Here is a 15,647-nt window from a genome sequence, read left to right as displayed (position 1 = left end):
AGCTATCAGGTAAGAATATTATTTGAAGTGTATAACCTTATTTTGTAAGAGTATTTTATTTGTAATGAGTTACAGTAAACTTCCACTGAGATACCCATACAGAGCTTTTGGCTCCTTTTCAGGTATCAGTGATAATTTTGCATCCACCAAAATAGTTGAGCTCTTTGATCTGAAGACCTAAAGCATAAAGGAGTGAAAAGTTGTGTGAGAGAGAAATATTAAAATAAGGAGGAAATATTAGTAGTGAAAAATAAACTTATTTCAGAGAACCATCAGGCATCTCCTATTTTGAGATGATAGGCTCTTTAATATCCAGAGGCATTTAGATATGAAGACTATAGTACTTTTCTTTGTATTTTGTCCGTTGTCCAAATTTTTTACTTTGTTGTGTGTGGAGCACTGAGGATAGAACTAAGGGATTCACCCAAACATTTAAAGCATGTACTTTGCCACTGACCTATACCCCCAACCCCCAAGTGTGCTTTTAAAAAATTGTATATGATCTTTATGCCCTTTTCTTTTTCTTGTTTCTTATTGTTATAATGTTTTTATTGATTTCAGACATTTAGAGTACTCTTTTTTTTTAAGTTGTAAATTTAGAATTAGAGATAATGAGATTTGACTGTTTCAGGGCGATTCTATTTGAATCTATTATTCAGGTTGATAGGCTCTTCTGTATGGTTAAACTTTGTCCATTATACAAGCAACTGTGTAAATTGTTATCTTTGTGTAGTCAGCCACGTGTTGATTTTTTTTTTCTTTTTTGTCATCCTACCAATCATTAAAGTGGCACTTACTTCTGAGAGATTTAGATTTTTCTTTTTAATTAATATTACCTAGTTTGCATCTATTTCCTCTGATGGAGCTTGGTCTGGTTCAGTTAAATCTATTTGGTTCATAGAAATTACAAGCATCTTTGTTATTGTTTGTTGTTTTAATTTGTCCACTAATGCCTATACATGTGTATTCTGTATAATGCAATAATTTGTGTTAATTTGAAAACTTGTAGTCTGTTGCTTATTTTGTTAGAAATTATATATGTGTTTTAGTTATAAGCATAAAATTTACATGTAGTAAAATTCTTTGGAGCAAAAGTTTTTCTATTATAAAAGCATAAGAAATTATATGTAAGATTTTTCTTCACTTCCTATCTTGAAGTTGATCCTTTTCTCTGTTCTTGTAATTGTAGCAGGAGGAAGCAGAATGGGAAATCACAAATGTGCTGTTACTGAGGCATGGATTAAAACCTTTGTCCCTAGTCAAAAGAACAGATCTTACAGGTAATCAGATCTTATTTTTGTTCTACAAAGTAAAAAAAAAATTTTTTTAATTTTTTTATTTTAAAATGTTTTTACCTTACCTTTATTTTTACTGTCTGTATTATATTTTTAAAATGTAGATCTTATCATTTTTGATAAACAGTCATCACAAAGGATGAGGCAGAATTTGAAAATGTTGGTGGAAGAAACAGATCGTCAACAGAATGTGATACAAGAGCTCATAGAAACTAATCAGCAGCTTAGGTAAGAAACTGAATTGTTTGTATCCTAAAAAGATCCTTTGAAAAGGATCCTAAAGTTTAATTTTTCATTTTGATTAAATGTTAACATTTTAAACTATTTTTGTAGGGAAATAGTTAAAATTTCAATAAACACATATTTAGCTAATAGCATAAATAATATAATGGTATTATTGTCTGTTTCTTAGCTTCTGTTCTAGAATGGACAGCTGGGGGTGTAGTTCAGTGGTAGAACATGTGCTTATTATGTGTCTTGTCCAGTCCTTAGCACCAAAACAAAAATACAGCATTAAGAATGCAGCAACATTTTAGAAAGTAAATTGTTCAGTGGGTATGTTGGTGATCTGTTTTATTTTTAATAATAAGGGTTGGAATTGTGTCTATCAAATTAGGAATGAGCTTCAACTAGAAAAAAACCGAGCAGCACATCAGGAACAACGAGCTAATGACTTGGAACAAATTATGGAGAGTGTGAAATGCAAAATTGGTGAATTGGAAGATGAATCTGTAAATAGGGTCTGCCAGCAACAAAATCAAATGAAAGATCTTCAAAAGGAGCATAGAACTTTACAGGTACTGAATTATGTGTTTTCTTAGATGATTAGTATAAAAGTGGCTTGTAATGGTCCCATGTGACTCCCATGTTGCCTAATTCAGTGGTTCTTACCTTATTTTACCTTTCATTGTGCTTTCTTGAAATAACCTGTTGTTTGGTCTCCAGAATACCTTCTTTGTTTTTCTGTCTTATTTCACTGGTCATTTAGTTCCTTTATTGAAGGTTCTTCTCGTCTCCCTAACATCTTGGTGTTGAAATTCCCTAATGCTGAATACTTTGACCTTTTCTTTTTTTCTGTATTCATGACTCACAGATTTATATCTATAATCCAGACTATTTTCCTAATAAACGGCTATCTTTATTGAATATCTGATAAGCATAGAACTTTATATGTATAAAAGTGAGTTGTTTTTATAGAAACGGCAATATCATAACATTGAATACTTGGTTTTCTAATAAAAAATTCTGTTAAAAGTTTGGTGTTTATTTGGTAAAAGGGAATGATGGGCAAGATGAAATGCTCCTAGACAAAATTATTTCACACCTTAAGACATGTTCTTCTAATGGAGTCCAGGCCACGGTGGAATTTGACTCTGTGCAAAGTGCCCAGCGAGCCGAGGCTTCGCTCAATGGGGCTGACATTTATTCTGGCTGTTGCACTCCGAAAATTGAATATGCAAAGCCTACGCGCTTGAATGTGTTCAAGAATGATCAAGATACGTGGGACTACACAAATCCCAACCTCAGTGGACAAGGTGACCCTGGCAGTAACCCCAACAAATGCCAGAGGCAGCCCCCTCTTCTGGGAGATCACCCCACAGAATATGGAGGGCCCCATGGTAGGTACCACAGCCATTACCATGATGAGGGCTACGGGCCCCCCCACCTCACTACGAAGGGAGGATAGGCCCACCTGTGGGGGGTCACTGTCGAGGCCCAAGCCACTATGGCCACAAGTGTGGGCACCCCCTACGCCCTCCCCCACCACCCAAGTATGGTCCCCACACCGACAACCCTGTGCTTATGGTCTATGGCTTGGATCAATCTAAGATGAACTGTGATCGAGTCTTCAATGTCTTCTGCTTGTATGGCAATGTGGAGAAGGTGAAGTTCATGAAAAGCAAGCCGGGGGCTGCTGTGGTGGAGATGGCTGATGGCTATGCTGTGGACCAGGCTATTACTCATCTGAGCAACAACTTTATGTTTGGGTAGAAGATGAGTGTCTGTGTCTCTAAGCAGCCAGCCATCATGCCTGGTCAGTCATACGGGCTAGAAGGTGGCTCTTGCAGTTCAACGAGTCAAGGAACAGTCGGTTCTCCACCCCAGAGCAGGCTGCCAAGAACCACATCCAGCACCCTAGCAATGTGCTACACTTCTTCAATGGCCCCCTGGAGGTGACTGAGGAGAACTTCTTCGAGATCTGTGATGAGCTGGGAGTGAAGCGACCAACTTCTGTGAAAGTATTCTCAGGCAAAAGTGAGCGCAGCTCTTCTGGGCTGCTGGAGTGGGAATCCAAGAGTGATGCCCTGGAGACCTTGGGCTTCCTGAGCCATTACCAGATGAAGAACCCAGATGGCCTATACCCTTACACTCTGAAGTTGTGCTTCTCCACTGCTCAGCATGCCTCCTAATCAGGGGCCCAGGAAGAGCCACCTAAGCAGGAAAACGGTTCTCTTTTGTTTTCACCATTGGGGTTTCTTTGTTTTTTCTTTTTGCAAAAGTTCCTGCATTCCTTTTTTTAATACTAGTTAGTAGAGGCTTAACCATCATGGAAATGCTGGAAGTCTGGAAGGGTGGGAGAGGGGAACTGATATCTCCCAAGATTAACCTTCACTTTTTAAAAATTATTGTACATGTGATTTTTTTCTCCTGTTCATACATTTGTGCTGCCTATGTATTCTTGGCACAATTCAAAAAAATTGCTTGGGGGGGAAAAAAAAGACATGTTCTTCTATTTTTAGTATATAATCGCTTTCAATTTTAGAATGGTTTAGTGCTGTATATTTCTCAATTGGGAGCAAGAAACACTGTTTTTGTATGTCTGTGGTGCAAATCAAGGAAATCACATTTGAGCTATATTGGAAGGTATATGGGGAGAAAGACAATTCATGTTGGTGTAGAGTATTAATATCATCAGTATTCGCTCTTGTACCATCACACCTGGCTCATGTTTGCTTCTAATAGTATCGAGGTACACTAGTACTTTGGGGTCCTCTTATTTCAGTTTCAGAGACTGTGACAATTGAAGCTAAGCTTCAGTCCCAAAGAGAACTGGTCTAGTTCTATTTCATCCTTATTCTTTTTTTTTTTTTTTTGGTCTTTTTTTTCCTTTTTATCGGTACCGGGGATCGAACTCACGACTGCCTGCTTGCAAGGCAGGTGCTTATGCCGCTGAGCTAAATCCCCAGCCCCATATTTCACCCTTATTCTTAGCATGTAGTGAGAACTTTCCTAGGGCCATCTTCATTTTGCATGACCACAGTGCCTAATTTTGTCCATAGTCCTGCCAGGCTAATAGAATACAGTAAATAAAATAGAATATAATAATTAAAATAGTAAAATGTCTTTGTTCACTTTCACCTTCCATGATACCTTTTCAGATATTTCAAAACATAGGCTATATGGCTTCAGAAGCTGGACTCCATACTTTGTTTCCTTTCCTCCAAAGTCATAACTCTATAATTTTCACTGCCTTGTTAGCACTTTCAAACAGATTTTTAAAGTACATTTTGATAAAATTTTTCCAGTAGAAAGGTCGGTCTGAGTTACCTAATCTTATTTACAGAACAGGAATTCTTTAAGTATATACTTCTTTAAGTATATAGTAGTATGGTTTTTATGTTGTCAATGTGTGACCAATCCAATATAGAAATTCTTTGTAGATTTGATCTATCGTGTCTTGTTTGTTTAGGTCATAGTTCATGATGTTTTTTTGATGTCCCAGGTTGTCTGTTATAAAGGGTGTAGTATTTCAAAAAGTGTTTATAGGAACCATTTGAAAACTAAGGTAAAGGCCTCTTATTCTGGAGAGTAAGCTCAGTCATAACCTAATTTTTAATTTCCTATGTGGAAGAAGAACCTTAAAGTTTAGATAAAGAAATTAGAGAAATGATAATTTCAACGAGGCACTTGACAGAAGAAAATGAAATCCTTTTGAAAGTTGCGAAGTTTCAACAAACTTGATACAGTGGGCAGATGTACACATGCTTAGATATGGGTGTCCTTTTTTGAAGAGAATGTATGTTCATAATGTGCAAGTCATACAGGGAAACGCTTATCATTGAGCTTTATACAATATATTAATAAGAGTGATCAAGAATTTGCTGATGAGCTTTCAAACTGAGGGACAGAAACTATAGAATAGGGAAACTAGACAGATAATATATTGCTTAAAATAAGGGAAGAGAGTGTCTAGGGTTCTCTTGTATAAATCCTAGGGTGTATACTGATTGTTTCTGGTTATGGATTTAACTGTGAGTTTGCAATCTCCCACATTGCCTGAATGTCCAAGCTGACCACACTCTTTGCAATTCTACATTTTCATTCTTCACTTACGAACCTTAACTTTCATTCCTGATTCTCTTGAACATTCTTAATATTGGTCTCTGCCTGATTATTGTTCCTATCTAAACCTAAACATAAAATTATTAGTTTTGGGGGTTTTTTTTTTGGTATTTTTTGTTCCTTTAAGGGAGAGTCTCACTATATAATGTAGGCTGACCATGAACTGGCTTATGTAGCCCACACTGGCCTCAAACTCACAGGAATCCTCCTGCTTCAGCCTTCTGAGTGCTAGAATTACAGGTGTGTACTACATCCCTGGCCCAAAATTACCAGTTTTATGAATATTTTAATTCCATTTTAAGAACTGTTCAATGGGAGCCAGGGATATAGCTTAGCAGCACAGTGCTTGCCTGGCAGGTGCGAGGTCACGAGTTCAATCCCTGGTACCAAAAGAAGTAGTTAAACAAGAACTGTTAAATGCATTCCGTTATAAGCTATACTTCTTTTATTTCTTGAATGCAATGGCTCAATAGAAACTGAAGATGTCATTAGGACAGCATGTTCTAAGTGTGCATTTCATAATTATGTTTTTAAATTTTTTCTTACAGTCAAAATGCCAGCATTATAAGAAGAAACAACTGGAACAGCATCAGACTATTGCTTCTTTGCAAAAGGATATCTGTCGATTAAAAAAAGAGGAAGAAGAACGAGTTATCACTCAAAACAGAGTGTTTGCCTATCTCTGCAAAAGAGTTCCTCACACAGTCTTGGATAAACAGTAATATTTATGATATGATAATATGGCTAGATTCACTTTTTAAAAACCTGATTATATGTTGGGAGTGGTTCTGTCTCTTATCAACAGGAGGATTTTCCATTCTGCTTTTTGCTCATTCTATACAGTTCTTTTGCCTTAGCACTTTTCTGAAGAATGAAATTAGATATTTATTAAAAATAACACTAAACATTTAAAATTAAATTCCCAATTCTTTAATTTTTTTTCCAGTTTTTGAGAGCTGTTTTTAAACATTAATTTTTAACTGGCCCATAAAAACATAAAAGTTGTACATTCATTCTGGACACTATTGTTTCCAGTTCTTAGCTCTTGGAAATAATGCTGCACAAGCGTGGATGTACAGCTGCTTCTTGACACACTGATACTTCCTTTGAGTATATGTCTGGTAGTGCGACTGCTGGGTCAAATAGTAGTTCTCTTTTAACGTTTTGAGGAACCTTTGTACTGCTTCCCATAATATCTGTAAATTTACATTCTCGTCAACAATGTGCAAAGTTTCCTTTTCTCTCTCCAGCTCTCATTACATTTAGTCTTTTTGATTATAGCCTTTCATTGGAGTGAGGTGACATCTTATTGTACTTTTCACTTTCTTTTCTTGGTGGTTAGTGATATGAATCATTTTTTTCATAAACTTGTTAGCTCTTGTATATCCTGTTTTGAGAAATGTCTATTGAGATCTGTTATTCAGAGTTCCTTGTTTTTTCTGGTTATCAATCCTTTTTCAGGTGTGCTGCTTGCAAATATTTTCTCCGTTTCTGTAGGTTGTATGCACTCTGTTGACCTTTTTTTTTTTTTTCTCCTATGTCTAATCTCTGAGATTTGCTATAATCCTGTTTGTTTTTGTTTCTGTTTCTTGTGTTTTTGGGGTTTTCTTCAAAAAACATCTTTGCCCATCCAATATTGCAGTTGTCTTGTTTTCTTATAGCAGTTTTCTAGTTCAACTCCTTAATCTCTTTGGAATTGATTTTTTTGATTAGTGATAGGGGTCTAGTTTTATTGTTCTCCATTTGGCTATCCAGGTTTTCTAGCACCAAAAATTTCCACTTAATAATTCCCTAGTTGTCAGCTGTTTCTCAAAAGAACTGATTCCTTTTAGTAAGGAACCATTTTAAAAACCACTCTATGGGCACTGAATTGCATTTTGACTGTGTCGTCAATGACTTTTAAACTTTTCAGTGGATCTAGGAATTATATATTTCTGGGGAAAAGTTCAACCAAATCTGTATAGATGTTTTTTCAAGTTACATTAATATTATAGCATTTTAATTTAAACTGTAGATTTTACTTTTCAATTATTAAAATTTTGAAATTTTTATTATTTTTCTGTGAAGTTAGGGATGGAAACCAGGACTTTACACATGCTCTTGACCACTGAGCTGTAAGCCTACCCCTGTAACTATTCTTCTGCAAGGAAAATCATTATTTCTAAGAACAATATTATAACTACTTATTTGCTTCATTCTATAATAAGTAACACTTTTCATAATAATAAATTTGCCAACAAAAAACCTATTGAATGAAATTTAAAATTCTTTGCAATGCTCTTTGATATTAGTAATATATTCCACTGTGCATGCGTTCAAAATATGGTTGTCCAAAATATGTTGGAATACTTTCTATGTGTGTATGAGTATTATATTCACATTCTCCCTTTTTCTATAAAAGCTAGCACTTTGTTTTTTACTTAATGTATAACTGATAACATTTTAGCCAATTGTGTTTATTTAATGTATAACTGATAGCATTTTAGCCAGTCTTAGGTATTTACATACTAGGATTGAGAATATACTGATTGGGTGTTTCCGTTGTACTATAAAAATAAAATTAGGTCACATACAAGTAAAAACTTAAAGTTGTAAGTGGTCTAAATGATTATCTGAGAAACAATAGACAATATACATGTATACAGTTTTCATTCTTGTGAAGATAAAAAAGTTTATAATGATTCACAACAAAAGATAAAAATGTAGTTAGCAATAGATGTGAAAAAATGAAAAGAGGGAAGCAGGAAAGAAAAGGGCAGTAAAGAAGAACAGAAAGGGGGGCAAAAAAAAAGACAGTTACAGAGGGAGGAAGAGGAAAATAACAGAGATAAGGGCAAATGGGAAATAAAAGCCATAAAACAGCCCTATGGATGAAAGATGAGAAGCTGAGAGAAATACTGAGAGACTTTGCTACATCAGATGAAGTCAGGTTAACTTAGGTGTACATTTGCCGCGTGGGCCAGGGATTGTCCACTTTTATTTTCTAGTACTGCAGATTGAACCCAGCACTAGATAGGCTTCCTAAAGGAGTGAACTTCAGCTAGACTGTTAGCAACTGTACAATTTTAGCAGGAAATAGAAGAAACAATTCTTCATAGAGGAAAAACGAAATGAGAATGGCAAATAATCCATGAGGTCTGCAGTACAAGACATTCTTAATTGTGTTGTATCATCACCATATTCATTAATGAACTTCTGGCATTTTAGTGCCTCCTGAGGTTAGTCAGTGTGATGAGCAGCACTGCCCTTCCACGCACTGTCCTGTAGATCACACTTATCCCCAGATAAAGGGCTATAGAGTTCTTTTTCAGTGCATATATAAATTCATGTGTAATGTTTTCTTTTTTTAGACAAAAGTAGATTATGCATTATTTCCCCCTTCAGTTCTTATTTGGACATGGAAAGTTATTTTTTCTTCCAACACTGCATATATATGCAGTATAAGAAATAATGTGTCATAATTTAACCTTTTCTCCATTGAAGGACACATGGTATCTTTTTCACTGATAACGCAGTGAATAATTTTTATAGAGATGCGTTCTTGGGCAAATATTTTTGTGAGAGAATTGCTACATGTAGAATTATATTGAGACAAGACAAATATACATTTAAGGTGTAATATGTGAGTAAAATCTGTTATTAAAGTTAGTATGAAATATGACTTTTTTTTTTTTTTTGGTACTGAGGATCAAACTCACAACCTCGCGCTTGCTAGGCAGACGCTTGTGCCACTGAGCTAAATCCTCAGCCCACCCCTTTTTTTGAGACAAGGTCTCACTGTGCAGTTCAGGCTGAGCTTGAGCTCACTTTGTAGCTCATGCTAGTCTCAAACTCACAAAGATCCTCCTGCCTCACCCTCTCAAGTGCTGAATTACAGGTGTGCACCACCATGCCTGGCTTTCATTATATTTTCTTCCAGCGAAAATTTAAAAATTTAAAATCCTGTGCCAGAGCCAGTGGTTTATGCCTGTAATGGCAGCACTCAGGAGGCTGAGGCAGGATTATCATAAGTTTTAGCCCAACCTGAACTACATAGCAGGAATGTGTTAAGCCTTCCAGATAATCTGTACTTTTTCACTATAATTTGAATTAGAATAGTGATATAATTTATTATCTCTTTTAGGTTGCTTTGCTTGATTGACTACTATGAATCTAAAATTAGGAAAATCTTTACACAAAGGTATGAATAATTACCTTCTGACAGTTTCCAGTCCAATAAGAAAGATAAAAAATAAACATATGAGTAAGAAAAATAACATGACTTGAACACTAATAGAAAATGTCATATTGAGTTTACAAAAAACTATATACAGCAATATATAGGGGTTTAGAGCAGGAGAATTTTCCATGGAGTGACCAGGGAACCAACTAAAGCAGATGTGAATTGTGCTTCAGTTAAGGGATAGGTAAAATCTGAAAAAGCATAAAATAAAAAGTTTATCCTTTTCTTTAGTTATCTTCTGCTTGGGTTTTATGAGTAAAATACTACTGCTACTTTTGAATTTAAAGTTTAATTAAAGTGAGATTAAAAAGTTCAGTTCTGTAGTTGTATAAGTAGTATTTCAAATGCTTATTGGCCATAGCTTAGCTAGAGATTACCATACAACATAGCACAGTGTTCATGAAAATACTGAGGTTTTTTTTGGTTTTTTATTTTTGCTGTTGTTTTGAGAAAGGGTTTCACTGTGTAGTTCAGCCTGGCCTAGGACTCAACAGTAATCCCCCAGCCTCAAACCTTCTAAGTGGTGGAATTACAGGTGTGTGCCATCACACCTGGTGGTCATCGGGATTGATATAGTGATTTCCTAGAACCTGGCAATTTAGGCCGTGGGTGTTTCACATGTTATGTTTATTCACCAAGTGTTTTTTTCATTATCTTCTAGGCAATGAGAAAAAGTTGAACAAACCTAAATTCTGGTCCTCATACATTCTAAGTAGAGGAATAGTAAACAGATATGTCATATAATAGGTAGAAGTGTGTTCTAATATTCTCTGAGACTGAGGAAGTTTGGCTTAATTGTAGCATAATTAACGTTTATTAAACACTTAGTAGATTGCTTTAATTTTTATTAGCTTGGTATTTTTCTTCAGAGGTAGATGTTTCATGAAATACATTGCATATGTCTTTTCATAGGCAATATAGAAAAGATGAAAGTCAATCAGAAGAAGAAAAGGATTACAGAAATCTTAATGTTTCACGACCTTACAAAGGCCTTCTAATGGTATGAAAACAATACCAAATCTTTTTCCTGAAGTAAAATAATTACCTAGGAAAGTTAATTATTTTTCTGTGTAATGTGTTCTAGTCATTACAGAATCAACTCAAGGAATCAAATTCTAAGATTGATGCACTTTTAAGTGAAAAGCTAAAACTCCAAAAAGATTTAGAAAACAGGTGAGAAAAGCTCAAGTAATGTTTCTTTACTGTTTAAAAGCACATACGTAGTTGAAATGTTATATGAATCATGCTAGACTTGTTACTCTGAAACTAATCCTGAGTACTTCAAACTCATATTCATTGTAGTCATATGTCTCATTATAAATGATGGACTAAGAACTCATTGATGGGCAAGAGAAATAAGAAAACAGGAGTCCATGTTGAAGATAAAAGTGATTAGAATTTCAAAGATTAAAATTAGCTCTGTTGAGGTATAATTAATGTACAATGCATTGCATACATTCAAATTACACAATGTAAAAGTTTTGATGTACGTCTCCCATGAGGCAGTGATTAAAATAATCATCTAAAAGTCTTCTCTTGTCCCTTTTGTAATCTCTTCTTCCTGATCTGTTATCTGTCATTTTTACATTAGTTTTATATTAACTTGTACTTCCTGTACTTTTTATAAATGGAGGCATGTAACATTTTTTTTTTTTGCTTTCTTTGACTCAGGATAATTTTTTAAATTTAAAATTTGAAACTACAAATCAAAAAATTATAGTTGCATATGTTATGGAGTACAAAGCAATGTGATTTATGAATGCATTGTGTAATAAGCAAATTAACATGTCTATCACATCACATACTTAGATAAAAACATTTTGAAATTTAAGTGATTTTAAAATAAATTATTATTTACTATATTGGATCCAATATTATACCCATGAATTTCTCATTCCCAAGTTGCTTTAGGATGTCGTGTGATTTCTTTTTATCTCTGTGTTAGGGGAGAACAAGAAAAATAACACAACAGAAGACCATATGCAGAATGGAATAGGTCCAAGAGGGTAACATCACACTGACTAGTAAGGACTAGTGAGAAAGGAACATTACCAAGACTTCTCACTAGTCAGCCAGTGTCCCAAGCTCTAGAATAAAACAGTGACCCTCGCTTCTCATAAAGCTTATATTTTGTTTTCAGCTAGGCAGGGGATTGAGCTCAGTGCCCTGTGTGTACCAGGGAAGTGCTGTGCCCATGAGCTACATTCCCTGCCCCTGAAGCTTACACTTTCATGGAAAAGGGCCATTAACAGTTTGTAACATAAACATAAATTGTAAAATTTATATAAAGTCTAAAAGCCTGTCCTAACATAAGGTCTAAGTTTATGATTATATAAATATATAGTAAAAATTAAGAACATGTTCAGGAATAATAAAGTGACTTTAGGATAGTGGCTAAAAAGGAGAATAATAACATTGAGGGACACATTGAGTTTTTTGTATGTATTTGTTTTAATCAAAGATTTGTAACAAATCTCAGCGTTTTATAAAGCTAAGTGTAGATAAGTGAGGATTTATTATAATATGCTCTTAATATCTGTATATTTGAAGTATTTCACTATAAAATCAAATACTAAATTACCAAAAAAGAGAAAAAGATTGAATAAGGAATTATGCAAAAAAAAATCCAAGTGGCCAGAAAACACCTCATTAACAGTCATGAGATATTTTAAGAATGTTATTTGAATCAAGTAGCAAGTATTTATGTAGTTTTAGCCAATAAATTGAATGCATTCTTTTATTTTCTACAGGCCCACACAACATGAATTAAGACTTTATAAACAACAAGTGAAGAAACTGGAGAAAGCCCTCAAGAAAAACATAAAGTAACTATGTTTTAATAAAGTTACAGCTTTTATTAGGGTTTGGCCTTTTGTAGTTTGTTTTTACTTACCCATCAGCTTACCTCATGCTAACTCACAGTAGCATGTGAGTCTGGAATTATCACCCACGTGGAGGAGATGACATTAAAGGGGGATGTTTCTCATTTCACAGTTGTAAAGCAACATCCAGTGTATTGGATTTGGCTGTATGTTCATCTTCAGTGCAAACAAGGAAAAGGTAGTTGTCTAGTGTAATAGGGGAAAAGGAAAAAGATTTTAAATAGAAAATTCTTTAGAAATAATGAATTGCAAGAGAATCAGTGAAATTACAGATGACAAATTCCCAATTTTTCTTGTTCATAGTCATGATTTGAAGATTTTAAAGTAAGTCTTGTCACTTGGTACCAGAAGGCATCAAATGAACCATTCTTCACCACTTTTATTCTCTCTGGCTTTGAAAAGCAAACATTCAAAAGTTGATCTTCAAATAATAGGAGAAGTATATCCTAAATATTATATGTTTATTGTTTGAATAATTTGAGGACATTGGAATGAAATATTTTGAAATTCTGTGAGCTAACATATGCATTAAATATGTGAGAGAGTTGTATCAGTATATCTTTATTCAGTTTTCATAGAGAGCTGTCTTTCCTCCTTGTGGCAACACGTATCACAATGAAAGGCAAATGTGAGCATCCAGGAATTAACTATTAAATTAATATAGCTGGGAGGAAAAATAAAAAGTAGATTTGGAAAGGATGCATTCATTATTCAGTGAATAATTTTTGCCTTTCCATTATTGCTTGATGTCTTGAGTACATGTAGAATGTAATCTGCTTGGCATTCTAGATTCTTGTTGCAGAAATAAGCCAAATAGAAAAGGTCCCCACCCTCATAGAGATGTCCCAAAGAGAAAAGGGTAATGGAGGAATAAATGAGACATTTCAATATAAGTACTAAATGTAAAACAATGGGAAAGTAGCTACTGTATGAGTGTGGACAAGAGGGAGAAATTGTGATATGGTCAGTGATGGCAGTGGTAAAGGTGCCTGGAAGTGTTCAGAATTGGACTAATACTGGCGGTAGAACTGATAGTGTTTTATGATTGGTTGGCTGTAATCACTGATGGGCAGGCTCAGAGTCACCCAGTGTGTACATTCTCAACTGCTGAACAAATCGATGGTCTGCCCTCTTTTATTTCAACATTCATATTGTAAACAAGTGTCCTTTTCACTATTTGGTACAACTTTCTTTTTTCATTTTTATGCTTTTCGTTGTTGTTTTAAAGATGCTTTATGGCAGAGTAGTTCTCCATTATATATAAATACATTTTCTTTATCCATTCATCTTTTGATGGATATGTGGGCTGTTTCCAAGATCCAGGTAATATAAATTGTGCTGCTATATAAACATGTGATGCATATTACTGTGGTATGATGTTTTTAACTCAGGAAGAGCACAGCATATTTTTAATTGGATGTGCAGTTTTCTGACGTTCTCAGAGTCTACAGAGAAATAGCCATTGCCCCGGGCTATATAGAATAAGTATCTGCATTAAACGTGCAGTATTTCTGAGCTACTAGGGAGCTTTTGTATCCTGCAAGCCTGTGGATTGCTTTGGGGAATACAAAACATAACATATTTATGGGTATCACCTAGTCCAGTGTTTGCAAATTATGGAGACAAATGCCCAAACTGCAACTCAAAACCTGCTTATTTATTGCAAAGTACCAACATTGCAGTTAAACCTGAAAACTGAAGTTTTAGTTTAGAAAAAAATAACTCATATTTTTGTCTTAGAAGGAAAACAGATAACACTCTTGCCATAAGTTTGCCAGCACTGAGGCTGTCGCAACACAGGTTTCTGAAGCACCAATTCGAGAGGAAATGAGGGAATGTTCAGCAGCATATTATACAAGTCACATTGCAATAGATACCTCAGAAGGCAAGTTAGACAGAAGGTTTCAGTCTTCCTGTTTCACTGCTCAAACGCTTGTCCTGCTTATGCTGATTGTTCCCCTTTTCTTATATCCTCTAAGCTTGGAGCACCTTGGGGTGGAAATTATTTTCATGTCTTGTCGTATTTCTTTATCAAACTATTTTTCATTGGTGTTAAAGGGTGATTAGAAAAATTTTTTTTCTTCAGTCAGATCCCCTGTGGTCACTTTGCAGGGATTTCTTAATTTACAGTCTGTTGGGAGGACCTTACTGTTTTCTAGTGCCACTGACTTAAATTTTTCTTTATGCACAAATACATATATACACATTGCACACACATAAAAATAAAATGTCAAGGTTTTTGGAAGGTCATCTGGATCACTGACTTAGTTTATCATCTTAATCTAGTGTCTAGGAAAGCATTTGTATTATTTTGATTTTTTTTCTCTCTCCTTTAGACTACAGGAGCTAATCAGTTATACAAAAACTGAGGACACAGAGAAAAAAGATGAAGCCAACAAAGAAAACCAGCAACAGGCTTTAATTGACCAGAGATACTTTCAGGTATTGAATAGCTGAAAAAACAGTGATGTTTATGATGGACCTGTGTTTGGGTTACAGTATGATTAATTAGCACTTGAGGAATACTTGTATAGTTGTCCCTTGGTATATGTGGAAGGTTAGCTTCATGATACATGTGAATACCAAAATCTGCATATGCTCAAATAAATGTACGTAAAATAGCATCTTTATACCAAATACAACATAAATGCTATGCAGATAGCATTGTTACATTGTATTCTCTAGATAGTAATGGCAGGGAAAAGTATTGATTAGGAATTTTAAAAGATAATGCTCCCCTCAAAGCTATTTTCCCTTTGTTTTCATTGTTGCTATTTCGTAAGTAAATTATTTTTGTAGCTTTCTTTTGTAGTTTTGCTTTTGTTTGGATATTTAATCCATGTCAAATTTAATTTTCTATGTGATATCACAGGGAATCTAACCTTACTGGTTTATAGATTACTT

The 15,647-nt window shown here is 34.8% G+C and overlaps 2 protein-coding genes and 1 pseudogene across 10 annotated transcripts in view; 2 read left to right on the top strand and 1 right to left on the bottom strand.

The window, feature by feature from the left end:
- The window catches only part of Cep70 (centrosomal protein 70), a 51,016-nt gene that overhangs the window by 23,316 nt on the left and 12,053 nt on the right, over positions 1–15,647 (top strand). For 6 of the 9 annotated variants that reach the window (XM_063249071.1, XM_063249072.1, XM_003476513.5 and 3 more), the window contains 9 exons: positions 1,190–1,280; positions 1,400–1,523; positions 1,912–2,092; positions 6,188–6,357; positions 9,763–9,819; positions 10,774–10,861; positions 10,946–11,034; positions 12,612–12,686; positions 15,080–15,185. In XM_063249071.1, the coding sequence (XP_063105141.1) occupies positions 1,190–1,280; positions 1,400–1,523; positions 1,912–2,092; positions 6,188–6,357; positions 9,763–9,819; positions 10,774–10,861; positions 10,946–11,034; positions 12,612–12,686; positions 15,080–15,185 (981 nt within the window). The remainder of the gene's footprint in view (positions 1–1,189; positions 1,281–1,399; positions 1,524–1,911; positions 2,093–6,187; positions 6,358–9,762; positions 9,820–10,773; positions 10,862–10,945; positions 11,035–12,611; positions 12,687–15,079; positions 15,186–15,647) is intronic. The other 3 variants (XM_013159958.3, XM_013159957.3, XM_013159960.2) reach the window with 2 other exon arrangements.
- On the top strand, positions 2,578–4,002 carry LOC106029049 (heterogeneous nuclear ribonucleoprotein L-like; annotated as a pseudogene).
- The window catches only part of Esyt3 (extended synaptotagmin 3), a 64,000-nt gene continuing 61,069 nt past the window's right edge, over positions 12,717–15,647 (bottom strand). Inside the window, exon 23 of the mRNA XM_063249069.1 lies at positions 12,717–12,929. Coding sequence (XP_063105139.1) covers position 12,929 — 1 coding nt within the window. The 3' untranslated portion in view covers positions 12,717–12,928. The remainder of the gene's footprint in view (positions 12,930–15,647) is intronic.

Source organism: Cavia porcellus, unplaced genomic scaffold (genome assembly GCF_034190915.1).
Source record: "Cavia porcellus strain 051 isolate PalLab524CR breed Dunkin Hartley unplaced genomic scaffold, mCavPor4.1 scaffold_5, whole genome shotgun sequence".
Classification (NCBI taxonomy): domain Eukaryota; kingdom Metazoa; phylum Chordata; class Mammalia; order Rodentia; family Caviidae; genus Cavia; species Cavia porcellus.
The sequence above is the reverse complement of the archived record's forward strand: the minus strand, read 5'-3'. Positions and strand labels throughout refer to the sequence as shown.